Source organism: Seriola dumerili, unplaced genomic scaffold (assembly GCF_002260705.1).
Source record: "Seriola dumerili isolate Sdu_G_001 unplaced genomic scaffold, Sdu_1.0 BDQW01000149.1, whole genome shotgun sequence".
Classification (NCBI taxonomy): domain Eukaryota; kingdom Metazoa; phylum Chordata; class Actinopteri; order Carangiformes; family Carangidae; genus Seriola; species Seriola dumerili.
The window spans coordinates 15,691,387-15,704,910 of record NW_019174404.1 but is presented as its reverse complement, the minus strand read 5'-3'; the positions used below and the strand labels follow the sequence as shown (position 1 = coordinate 15,704,910).

The 13,524-nt window shown below is 43.5% G+C and overlaps 1 protein-coding gene across 1 annotated transcript in view; it reads left to right on the top strand.

The window, feature by feature from the left end:
• cnksr3 (CNKSR family member 3) overlaps positions 1-13,524 on the top strand; it is a 30,749-nt gene that overhangs the window by 3,107 nt on the left and 14,118 nt on the right. The window contains exon 2 of the mRNA XM_022750538.1: positions 12,091-12,254. Within this exon, the coding sequence (XP_022606259.1) occupies positions 12,091-12,254 (164 nt within the window). The remainder of the gene's footprint in view (positions 1-12,090; positions 12,255-13,524) is intronic.

Here is a 13,524-nt window from a genome sequence, read left to right as displayed (position 1 = left end):
TTTTCTACGCTTTAATACTGCCTAATCAAATTTCAAAGCCATGTATCTGTAAATGGACTAGGCTTGTGAATTTTTAGCATTGAAGTTTATTTGGAGCATGAGGTCATGATTAAAGTCCTGCTGATCTAGTGGCCTACATCTATCTCATACCTATTTTAGACCAAACAACCCTGTTTGGGACACATCTATACAAGGCCTGGCTCTATTAGCTCAGCAGTGATAAGCTAATAGAGCTGCAGATGCAGATGTGTGTCTTGTGTGTGAACATTCCCAATAACCAGAAGTCTGACATGAATGGTCAGATGCAGGTTGAACACGTGCTCGGCATCCCAGATGTGTTTGATTTGTTGTCATGTGGTGGGAAACATAAGAGTGGCAGCGAGGGTGTTTGTGTGTGTGTGTGTGTCTGTTTCTGTGTGGCTGTGTGGCTGTATGCTGCTTCTCAAGTAGCACCAAGGTGCCAAAAAGGTAATTAGGTTGTCAGAGAGGTGACAAACATGTGCTGAATATGATTTTGTCTTTGAACAAGTGGGCACTTGGAAAAATAACACCACTGTGTCCGAGTCCACACATGCTAACTGACTGCACTGATGGGTACCGTCAGCAGCCTTATCTATAGAGTTGATGGCGAGGTGTGGGCAATGATGGTCTGTGATCTTTATCTGGCTGAAACAGAGACTTCCTAAACTGGAGCGTGAACAGACGTTGTGCAGACACCTCACCCTTATTAAGGCATCCACTGTCTCTGTTTTAGTGCCGGCTCTATCGTCCAAGTGGAGGTCTATGTTTGGATAGCCTCCACAGGCATCATTAATCCAGTTTAGCAACCCTTATGCTGTAGAGGCTGCATGTGTATATGCATCAAGGAGGACAGGTGTTCAATTAATCCAAACATTGGATTTAGGAACAGCGGAAGTCTGTATGCCCCCTCTCTTGACCTCATGTTTACAAGGAAGTAACAAGGTGAAATAATTTATTCAAATGAAAGTAACTGTTCCCTCAAAGTTAAAACTCCTGTCTTTGTCATTTACCAGTCTCCAGTCATCCAGCCATTCAGCCTTTAAAATCGACCTATTGTGTTCCATTGATGGGCAGATAACCATGTTACTTTTCCATAGAAAATGGTCTTTCGAGTTCAGGGGAAGTGCTGTAAGAGGATTCCCCCTGGGGAGAGGTGGCTGAAAGGGATTGCCATGGTTTTGTTCCTGTCGGCCTCTCCGCGGCCTGTTTCTCACACGGCCCGCTGTCTCAGCCTTATAGCCTTAGGAGCTCTAACATATGGGGACTTCTAGAGAAATCATCAATAGTTAATGCCACTGTTCTGATCAAGTGATGAGGAGACATAGAGAAAGCAAGAGTCAGTATGTTTTATTCACTATTTACGTAGTGGTTAAAACTTGCTATCCATTTGAGCTTCAAGACAGTGTGTTCAGCTTTGATGTTGTGTTTGGACAGTACACAGCAATGATCCTTCATTTGTACAGTACTTTATAGGGGTGGGGATTTTCATCAGTAAAATAATATCAGTTTGCATTTGTGTGTATATCCAACAGTTTTTCTCACCGTGCCACTGGAGGAGACCAAGTGTCCCCTCGTATCCCTGCCAACCTGGACTAGACCAGTTTGCTTTTCATTCAAATCTAAAATATGCATTGCAAATCTCCCTGATGATCTCAGCTTAGCTGGACCAAGCTATTTGGCCCTGCTCTGCCCTAAGAGCATTGGCCTGTGAAGTGCCATTCTTAAGCCAGGGGAATAAACGCTCCAACCTGAGGTGGCACAGCGGGTGCAAATACGGGTCACATGCTGAATGACCTCTCGTGCAGGGATGTCAAGTGCGTGTGCCTGCCCACGCTCACTGGTTTGTATGTGTTTGCGTGTCATGATTGTGTCTCAGGGCTCACCATCTCAGTCATGTGATCGGAATTTTCCAGTATATTAAAGTTTCAAATTGCTGCGGCACCACATAATGTGCTGGAGAACTGGTGAAGAGAACGAAAAAGGAAGTGTATGGCTGTGTTGGTATTGCTATCTAAGCACTGCTAATGCAGTTATGCTCAAATACCCACAGAATATGAGAGGAATGCAGTCAACTGCTGTTTTTTTCTACCATACTAAACCAGCAGCTCTGCGAATGAGCAGTCAAAACAGGTCACACATGTCCTTTGTTGCAGTTGGGGCCACCAGTTGCTTTTAACGGATTTAAAATGCTGAACCCAGTCGAATTGACGGTCCCCCTTCGCTGACCAAATACACACAAAGCTCTTTCATCCTGCCACCAGCTTACACTGTAATGGAGTACAATGTCATTATGATTACGAAGTGGTCTGTAGTTTTATGAACTGTTACCCACTTTTGGGTTTAGCTGGGCACTTGGAGAGACGCCAGATCAGAGCTTGTTCAGAACATGTCCAGACCAGTCCATATTTTCCCAGTACGCCACAGAGACTGACTGAATTCCTGACAAGCTATTCACACAGTTTAAACGGCAATCCTGTGGTTAAACTTTAAAACAATTCGCTGACTTCCCTTTTACAATCCATTCTGTTTATATTTGCATGATGGTATCACATTAGTACTGAATGCAGGCTGTTATTGTTTGTAGGTCTCTGCGCTTGTGTTTGCGTGTTCACTTGTTGACTGGTTACATTAAAGAGTGCTGATAGACATGGCAGCTGTAATGGGCCAGTCTGTGTTTTCACATCGCTGATGGTGCACTGATGAGCCCCCAGGCCCACCATCAGAATGGCTTCATGTACCCTGAGTGGATGGAGGGATGAAAGTGTTTTGGTTTTAACCAGGAAACTTAGAAAAACACCTGGAAGATTAAAGGGAAGCTGCAAACTTTCTTTGTGGTTATTTATATCCTTGGTTTTCCACAGCACACAAAGGCGCATGTTACTCTATTATGGAAAGGTCATAAAGCTGATAGGTGAAACACCTGTACCAGACTTCTATTTTCATTTGGTTATAGTTGAAAATCACCCAGGGAGTCCTCAGAAAATTCCACAAGCACAATACAGTGAAGTCACACATTGTGTGGATGAACGGTTTTACTTACTGTTCCTCTGGACTTCCCCTCCACTGGTCCTACCTTCAAGAAAAACAACCATGTGTTGCTTATTTGCCTATTGTCTCCCACAGGGTCTAGCACACAGGAACATATTAGAATACTGGTCAGCCATGACGGATCCACCCTGACATGCTTTGTCATATTGTAATTTTTTGTGAAACCTCTCAACTTACTGAACTTAAAATCATCTGCTGGCTATGTTTTGTTGCCAGAGGCTGAAACTTGACAAATCTTATGTCATATCCCAGCTAATCTGCACTCAAGGCTGAAAACGCCAGCAAGTTTTTTTTCCCTTGATGTCAACTCAATAGGTTGAACAAATACTGTTGGAGCAAAAAGCGGGTTTTTAATTTGTTTAAGCAGGGAGTGGTGGCTCCTGGCCCTGAAGGAACAATCATGGGAGATTCTGTTGATTCTCCCTTTTGTTAGCGTCGGTGCAGACACCTGGGAAAAGTCTCCCACCTGCCTTTCATCTCTGTTTGTGTGTTGCACCCTCTCCAGTCAACAGCACATTTATTTATAGGAACATAACTGTCCCTTTCTTAATGTCATGGCTGTGAGGGAGACCCACAAGTGCCGACAAGAGCACAAACAAACCGCACCTGCAAATGGTTGATGTGTGTTTTTTTTTGTAGTGACAGAGCTTAGCACGCACGTGTGTGTGTTTTTATGAAGAATCCATTGTTGGTTTAGAGCATTAAAACCAAATGTAGGGACATATTTCTTAACACCAGAGCCAGAGTCGACACAGTAAGCACAGCACAACATGCAGCGTGTGAATGTCTGATTGTGCGTCCGTGTGTCTGCGTCATAGGTGCCCTGTCCTGCCCTGTGGGTGACACACACTGTCGCTTACCGCTACCTTTCGTGCAAGATGACTCACCCTCCCCCACCCGCAGCCCTCGCAGCAGGGAGAACAGGCCCAGCTGCCCACGGCCTGTAGGCTGCCTAGTAATGTTTTACATTGCATAATTTATTCAACTGTTGGTGATATTTGAGAAATGAGTCATTGAGAATTTCTTTTCTGGAGAAAGCTAATCACTTCATGTGTGTATGTGTGAGTCTTTGTTTTTATTAGTCTTGTACAGAGAGGATGGACACACTAATGATGTTCTCAGTCTTTTTGACCCCTGTCTACTCCTCCCCCGATCTGGACACAAGCCAGCTATAAATTGTTGGATTGCCATCACACACTCCTTCCTCCTCTCCGTCTCCCTCCACCTCATTCTCCTCCAACTTCTCCAAATCTCCACCCCCCACCCCCCACTTCTCCTGTCACTATAGTAACCCTTATTTTATTTACAGCCCCAGACCGTTCTTCAGCTCTGTGTTGGCAGCCATTGTGACTGAGAGGCTGGCCACCAGTCGCTTCTTTGCGCTTCCACAGCGAAGAGCTCCAGCTGGGTTTAGCCGGGGTAGAACACAGGGATCAATCTCAGATTTGCGTGTCGACAGCCCAGGCAGAGGAAGGGACCTCCACTGTGCCAAGGTCACTGATGGAGCCACTGTCGGTTTTGATCGAGTAAATCCTCTGCGTGGCTTGGCAGTAGAATCTTTCTCTCCACTTTTGCAGCTAGGCTTTTTAACAAGATTTGAGGAGGGATTTACACTCTGGGAGATTTGCAGCAATTAGCAGGTTCTTATCCAAAGATGCTTATGGGGGATCCACATTAGGAACGGAGAAAGTACTACACTCAACTGTATGAGCCACAGGGGCAATATGAAGCTATCTTTAGTCTAATTAGAGGCTTGCTTCTGTCCATCTGTTTCATAAAAGCCAAATAAAGCATTGTCATACAACATAATAACACAATTGATGCAAAGTTTTAGTTAAGTTTGGCTCTGCTACAATATACTGTATGTCCACATGCAGTGTTAGTGCAGTGTTAGTCTACTAGCACACTTTTCCCATGGCAAGCTAAATGAGTGGGGCTTATTTCCTTCCCCCAAAACCTTGTTCATCTTTATTGTGGTCTCCATAGGCAGCTATTATGGTGCTGGTAAATTGGTCTGTAATCAGCATGTAGGGCCACCCTGATCATACACCATACATGTGACGGGTTTAAACCACTAAATGGAGTTCCCTATTTTTTTTCTGTGACCTGTTTGTTTCTCAGTGGCTGTGACTTTGAACCCAGGTTTAGGTTTGATGTCATGTCTTAAAAGCGGTCATTTACTTCATACTTTTTCTGTTTCTGCCTTTTGTTCCTCTGCTTTTTGCCTCCTTCCTTCCATTTCTGTGTCTTTGCAAAAACTCCTTAATTATAGTTTTGTCTTAGGGAAATGATTTATAGGTTGTCGCAGGGCGAGTGTGTGAGACTTTGTGTTGACACACAAACAGTGCTGTCATCCCATCTCCAGTAGAAACTCTCAGGCCACACAGAGTGAATGTCCTTATTAGTCTATGATTTAATACCTATTGTGATTAAAACTGGAAAAGACAACACATTTCCAAATTCCAAAACTGACAGTCTTGTGTTGTTTTATGTCTTTTCGAGACACAAAAGACTGTGACTATCTTGGGATACTTGACAACAGACGGAACCACAACAATATGAACGTTGGAGGGGCCAGGAAAGACTCAAGATTGTGGTGGGTGGGGATGCAGGAACAGGGCTGAGAGGAGAAGGAGGAGAGGGAAGTTTGAGGCATTTTTGAGGTCTTTGTTGTTTTCTTTAGTGGGTGTTTATGCTAGTGGTAATGAGATGCAGCGTGGCCGGGCGGCCGACTGGACTGGAGAGTGATGGGTGTTTATGTTGGCCTGAGAGGTTATTGCTCCAGCCTCTGCCTCTGTCCAACACTCAGGCACCAGCTCCGCTTTACCTGCACACACTATCACTGACGGAGTCTTAATCAGGAAAGGGAAGAGGTTTATTTACAAACCTGATCTTAAATATCCCTGTACTTAACTATCTGTAAATAAATCAAATGTCTGTCTGTGTTTTTCCAACTGTATGTCAAGGAAGTCTGACAAGAAGAAAACTAAACAGTGTTTCAGGTAGAAACTCAGTGACCCAGAAAGCCAGTTTTTCTCTTCCACTTTCCACGCCCTCAGCTTAAGCAACAACTGTTTGGTTGCTGCAGGTTTGCAGTCACTATTGTGCCTGCAGCAGTCTGTTTCATCTCTCTCTTTTTTAGTGTCTCTCTTACTGCATTTTGTTTTTCTTTTACATTCTCATCTGCTTGTGACCAGAAGTCATCATGTATTATGTCATGCGACAGCCAAAATACCTCTCTTAACCTCCTGTGCTCTGACCTGCATCACTCCCAGAAATCACCTCTCAGCTTGCTCCAGTCAATATTAACTGAGCCGTCCACCACCTAGACTTGGAAGTTGGAAACCTGATGAGGTTCTCAGCAATGTGACTGGGTTCGGGTGCTGCTTGAGTTGAGGATTAACTGAGCCCAGGGGCTGGCACTCATATAGTTGCTGCTGGTGCGCTTCAACCACAACAGCCCCGCAAACTTTGACCCTCCTTTTCTCTCATCAGTCATCGTCCATCACCCTGTGAGAGACAGAGCTGCTTTTGTCTGCCCGTGGAGGGACTGGCCTCAGCTGCTTTTTCCTCACTTAAGAAGCCCACTGGGGACATGTCACTGCCATTTTCTAGTTGTCTGTGTTTCAGATTAGGGTACATGAAGTGAAACACTCTTTTGTTGTCAGTGATAAGATTAAAACATGGGTCACACGGGGTCGCAGCCTGTTAAGCAATCAGAGAGTGATAGAAATAGGGAAAGCAGCAACAGTAAAAGAACAGCTCATTCAAAAACAACCATCAAACTTGATAGCTTGTAAGAAACAATGCCTTTTTATGAGTGGAGAGGCCCATAGAAAGCTGTAAGATTCTATACTGTCCAGAGATGAGAACACAACATGCTGATTGGAGAGATGTAGAGCACCATTGTGTAACTCCTATCCCCAGTTCCCATTGGAAGGGCCTACCCAGTGTGTGTACAGGCTCTGTTGTTGTCCTGTGAAGTCATGCATTAGAGGATAGCTTAGCAGTCGCCGAGAGAAGCTTTTTCTTTCTTTCTAATTACAACACTGCCTGGTCTAGCCAGAGACCATTGTGCCCGAGCGCTGTGAATTCCCACAATGGAGCTGCTCAGTGGAGAACAATGAGTCAAATTCCTGCCCATTCCCCACAGGTCCACAGCCCAGGCTGACAAATAAGGACAGCAGAGTTACAGTGGCTTTGCTATTCTACACCCAGTAGCTTTCCCACTGGCCACCCCAGTGGGGATATTGGTTTGTGTTTGTGTGTGTCCCTGTGTGTGTCCCTGTGTGTGTGTGTGTGTGTGTGTGTGTGTGTTTGTGTGTTTGTTACAGGGTGGATACAGCTCCCATGGGGAGCACAGGAAGGGGTTGAAAGATGGGGGAGGTGAAGAGGACGGAGCTGGTTTCGTTCTTTCTGTAGGAGGTGAAAGAGTGTTTGCTCTTTTTCTAGTGTAATCAAACCCCTGAGAACGAAAAGTTGGCAACCAAAAGATGCATTGAAGGCACCGTTGCTCGAAACCGATCAACATTTTTCAAAGAACAGAACATTGAACTTATGTAAAATGTCACATCCAAACCCGTGTGCTGCTCTTTAATGAATTCTTTCATCACAAACACAAAAATGATCTTGAGCTGTGATGTACTTGGCCACATTAAACCCAATCTGCTGTTTTTGTGCTTCTGTACGGATGTGAAAATGTTGAGATTATGACAAGAATAGCCCAGCCATTTGGAAAAGGGTTCTGTTGTTTACATTGCCAAAAATGTGTGCTTACACAGCCTTTACGTAGGCTGCAGAGCTCGAAGGCCTCCAACAGTGTCCAGTTCCACTTGTAGCATCCAGACTTGGAATATCTAGGGTTCTTGCTTTCCCAGCTGTTCAGAAATATGGCTGTGTGTACAACCATGCATACATACACCGAAACAGTTGGGTTGGTAACCTGCTCTCCACATAATCACTGTTTACTGAATGGGAGATGGTGGGTGGTAAGAAAGACCCCACAGTGAACAACAGGTGCCACACTGGGACACACTGGCATCACCTCCTGCACTGTTTGGTTATTGATGAGCAACACTGACAGATTCTCTCATACTGGGGCAATCTTTTTAAACCATATGTAAGAAATTGTTTAATAATCAATTTGATTATATTAAATTACCACAGTTTGTTGCTATTCTGTAAGGCCTGGGCCAAGGAACAAGTAGCATGTTTTTCATGAATATCGATAATTCTTATCATTGCATTTTTTTTTAACATTTTTGCATTTTTATCAGGAACATCTTCAATTCCTGGAATTTATTTAGACCATAAATGTTTGAAAAGTCCAAATAATCCATCACACGTTCCTAATCCTAAAATATTAAATTTACAGTGATTAAAAACTGCTGAAAGACAGGAAATTCTCACATTGTGCTTGATAAATGACCAAATCAGTTTTCAAAATAGAAAGCAATTCATTGTCTGTCAGTTGAAGTTGATCCTTTTGACTCAGCTCTGGATCCAGTTGTGTGGATTTAATTTTTAACTATTAAAATAATACAGTACTTTGATTATATTATTCTAATAATTCATGATGATTCAAGAAACTGCCAACTCCAACTCCAGTTGTAAATTAACTCTTTAGAATATTTTTTTTTATGTTGCACCAAGCTTTCATGTAGTAGTGTGGTGTTGAATTGCTAATTCATACTGAAATGTAAGTCCAGTTTGAAGCCTTTATTGAATTTGTTATTAAAATTATATTTTGGGGGCACTGACTGCTTTTCCAGCTTACTGGCCATGTGATTGGAGTTGACATTGATGCTGTGTGTCTACACAGTTACACCCACTTTCTCTGGTTTGAGGACATTTGCCAAGTGGTTCACAGAGGCCATAAAACTCCTCCAAAGCGTTTCATCCTGTGAAGGCTTTTGAAAAGCATTCACACAGTCCTCCCTACTGCCTCCCCCTCCTCTCAATTCACAATAACGTGACACTCTATCTCCTTTACTGCTTTCTCTACCCTTAATGAAAATTGATAGTTTCACTCACACATTCACACACTGCAGCAGCCATTGATCAAGGCCCAATAAATGTTTTATAAGCCTCACTGTAAGGACACCCCTCTTTTATTCCGAAGGTGTCGATGGTTGAGTCCAGAGAGAGAGAATGCTGTGTGGTATGTTCCTGTGAGGGCCCCTGAATTTAGTGGGAGAGTAATGTATTTCCTCTGTAGCACACATCTACCCTTATTCTCCATCACTGCTACCATTAAAATGGAAGGTGTCTCTCTCTGACGCAAGTAAACACACTCACAGTCGTTCCATTTCAATGCAAATGCAGATCAGTTTTGACCCTGAAGTGACCTGAAATTTCTAAACTCTAAGATCAGGGATAGGATATGTGGGGAGGGCACACTTGCCAATGAATGAATGAATAAAAGTGAAAACAGTCTAGAGGAAAGGAAAGGCCCTTCATCCATCAATTAGTGGGTGCAGATTAATTCCCCTACTGTTTCTTTCAAGACTGTTTTCCCATATCTAGTCTGTGTGGTTTTACAACAACTGAGCTCAGAAAAACACACAATGAAAGCCTCAGCAATGTTTTATTGTAAGCTGAACCACAAGTTTCCCTTGTGCACTTTCTTCTTCTGTTTGGTGAGGACGATGGCACTGTTCCACAGGAAATGCCTTTTTAACACAGCAGGAAGGAGAAACTTTGCCCCTGCTGGATCCACGTCTTTGTTTTCATCTAATCGCATTAAATGACTAGCCTAGTGTTTGTATTTGGCTTGTGTTCACAGCAGTGTGGGCTCAGGCCAGCACTTAGTCCCTTTCTTACAATTCGAAGTGGATTCCTCTGCAGACTCCTGGACAGTCAGGGGTTAAGCTTAAAATTCTCTGAAGTCGTGCCTAGGAATTAGCATGCCGAGGAATGAGAAAAATCTAATGAGCCTAACTGGACTTGACTTGTGTGGCGGCTAATGGTTAACAAGTCATGATGGATTTTCCCTTTGATTCAGTGGAGATGACTTGAGCTCTCACATATATTTTCTCAAGGGTTGAAAATGCTGTTGTAAGTGAACTGTGGTGCCATAATGGAATTTTAATGGCTTTGAAGGGAGTCCTCTGTAGGTAGCTTGAGTCCTAGGGCAACACAATGCAGCATATTCTGATGTGTAGTGTCATTGTTATGTGTATTTCTCCTATCAGCCTATCACAAAGGGCTGCAATAACACAATATCAAGGAATCATGAAGCAAGTAACTTGGCTCTGCTCTTTGGCTTCTGCTCAAGCTTTTATCAAATAACGACTTAGCATTCCAGGTTTACCGGAAAACTTCTGCAGCTGCTTCAAAGTAAAAGCTTTCCATCTTACAAGTCTGATAAAGTACGTTATTATTGTGTAGCAGCTGCATCCATGTACTGTACAAGAAAGTGTTTGAGCTAACCTTGAAAGCTAACTTAAAGATTTCTTCTGATTGGTGGGCAGGAGTATGTGACGTTGTGTTTTTCTAACTGAGCCCCTCCCACTTCACAACAACAAGAACAGCACAGAAAAAGACAGAAATCTCTAATATGAAATAACCCAACCTGTTCTAACTTTGGCAGAAAATGTTAGGACGCCATTACTAATAGTAAGGAGCTGATAGAGAAAATCTGTTCTGTGATTTTTTTTTTTTGTCAGCAGTTCAAAGCAGGATGTAGAATATGTGCTGTATTATTTTTTGGTGTTAGTTTTTTTGCATTGTGTAATAAATGCATAATAAATATTTATCAGCAAAGGTTATACACATGTAAGGCAGTAAATATAGTGTGTGCTTCTTATGTATACAGCCCATTAGGTCAGCATTGAGTACCACCACACACACATTATCTCTGTCTTTCCCTTATGCATACTCTCTGCAACAAATGCACAGACTAAGTGTCTCAGAGGCATGAAGATATACCAGGTGCCATTCACAAAAATGGCTCTGTGACAAAAAACCCACCCAGTGTGTCTTCACTTATAACTACATGCTCTGCATTTTATTTGGATGCTGTTATCTGCTGTTAAGTTTCATGTTCCTAAAAAAAAAAAAGAAAAAAGAAAGAATTCAAGCCTTTGCAACTTGAATATCAAACTGTAAAAGGATCCGCCAAATATCATGCTGAGGAATATTATTTGCGGTGTGTGTGTGTGTGTGTGTGTGTGTGTGTGTGTGTGTGTGTGTGTGTGTGTGTGTGTGTGTGTGTGTGCGGGGTATGATTGGAGTGAGCGAGTGTGTCATGCAGCTGACAGGTCTTTCAGAGGAGCAGGGCGCAGGGCCATGTAGCTGCAGCTGCCCCCTCTCTGTGCACTCTTTGATGGGGAGAGAGATGGCGTTTACTTGTGCACCCACAGCTAGACGCACACATGAGCACACAAAGGCTCGTTCTTCACTCTGTTGTCTAAACACTACTTGAAGGTCCGCTGAGGGACACAACGCGTGCATAGGGAGGGCACGTTTGTGAGTTTGTTTATTGCAATGCATTGTACATAACTCATTCTACAGTGTTTCAGAACAGCCTGTTGCAGTGCACTACAGTACACAGTATATTCACATGAGTTGAATCATTGTATGTTCCAGAGCCGTTGGAAGCATAACGGTCCAACTCATTTGTTATTGCAGCTCCAAATAGTAGCAAGGGGACGCCCTTGACACTGGCACGTTTATTGAAACACCCACACCCACACCCACATCCACACACACGCAAATATAGCCATCCATTGTTTAACCAGCCTAACAGACTTAGAGGTCTCAACCGTTACTCTGTTCATGGTGTGTTTGTCAAGCTAGCAGTACAGATAGCAGTCCCACCTGTTCCTTATCTTCACTATGAATACATACACATTTACATACAATATGAGGACTCATGCTAAATAAACAGATACAGCAGTTAAGCTGAAGTTAAGAAATTACAGTTGAACTGAACTTTTCTAAAGCAGCAGGCTGGTTGTGTTTTTAATGTTTGTCTAATGAGTCCCCCCTCTCTTTGCCTGTTTCATCTTGTGTGTCCAGGTTTGGATGACAGCCTGCAGCAGTATGTGAGCAACTTTGAGCGGGAGAAGATCAGTGGGGAGCAGCTACTGAAGATCACACATCAAGACTTGGAGGAGCTCGGCGTGGCCAGGATTGGACACCAGGAGCTGGTGCTGGAGGCTGTCGACCTGCTCTGTGCTCTGGTCAGTACATCTTTGCTGCTGAGTGTGTGTGCATGACATAATTGTGGGACGTGACTGTATTGTATCTTCAGAAATGTTTTATAACAAGCGTGGCCTATTCTGGTCATCACCCCCCCACCCTCTCTCTCTGTCTCTCAGTGTCCGTATTCACTAAAAACTCTGTAGCCTGTAGTTTCTGGTTGGGCAGCTAAAGGAAGCAACGATGCATAAGGGCTCATCAAAACCCCCACAAAGCTCAGTGGGGTGTGGAGGCACCACAACACATGAAGCAGCCCGAGGACATTGGGGAACAGCAGTGTCACAGAAGAGGAGAGATCGGGTCAGAGGGGCCCTGGGCGCGATTTGGCAGTTTGAAGCTGTGGGAGATTATTAGAGGCAGTTAATGGTGGTTATCATGTAGCAATGAGTGACAGTTTGATCCTTAGATGTAAACTCTCCTTCACACACAAAACACATTTATTTTAAAGCTCTATTTGTTTTTTAGGCTCCAGTGTCTTAAGCAAAATGACAGAAACGTCAGTTTCACTCTTACTTCTGCTCACCTGAGCCATCTCTCTTGGTTCAATTAAACGTCCCCTGTGTGGCTCATATTAGTCACTGTGGGAGCGAACCAGCTGACCCACTGTCCATCATGACAGCCTCCAGAAGAACTGCCAACAAAAATGTATCTGCCTTCAACTAGTGAGCATAAAAAGAGCGATGAAAACTGTCTATGCTCCAACTGAAAGAGAACCAGGTTTTCAAGCAGATGGGATCGATTTGAAGTTTTATCACTTCCTGTGCCATAAAAGTCCCAGATTGTGGTCGCACTGTCAGCATTTCTCCCTTTATGCTCTCTTAAAAAGCTTTACATTAATCGTTTGGGGCAGGGTTATTTTTACTCTGGAGAAACTTAGAAGTTGAACCTTTTCTCTCCCACACAAGGCTGCGTCTTGTGATGATGGTGATCTGAAAGCTGTAGGTGACATCAACTCATTTTAGGCCTCGAAAACATGTTGACTTGGCAGTGATCTGCCATCTCGGCACACTGAAGCTAGGGATGGGTTTTCTTAGATCCTGAGCAAAGCAGACACAGATTTGATATCTCTCCTCACTTTGACCTAACTTTCACTGTAACAATACACACTTCTGTTTCTCCCATTGTTTCTCATTCAGCTAAGCAACCTGTCCACTACCTGACCACAGTATCTTCCATACCTCAAACCATTGGAATGGACACATGGAAGCACTTGGCACATGTGGTTGCCTTTTTTGTTTTGATAGATGTACT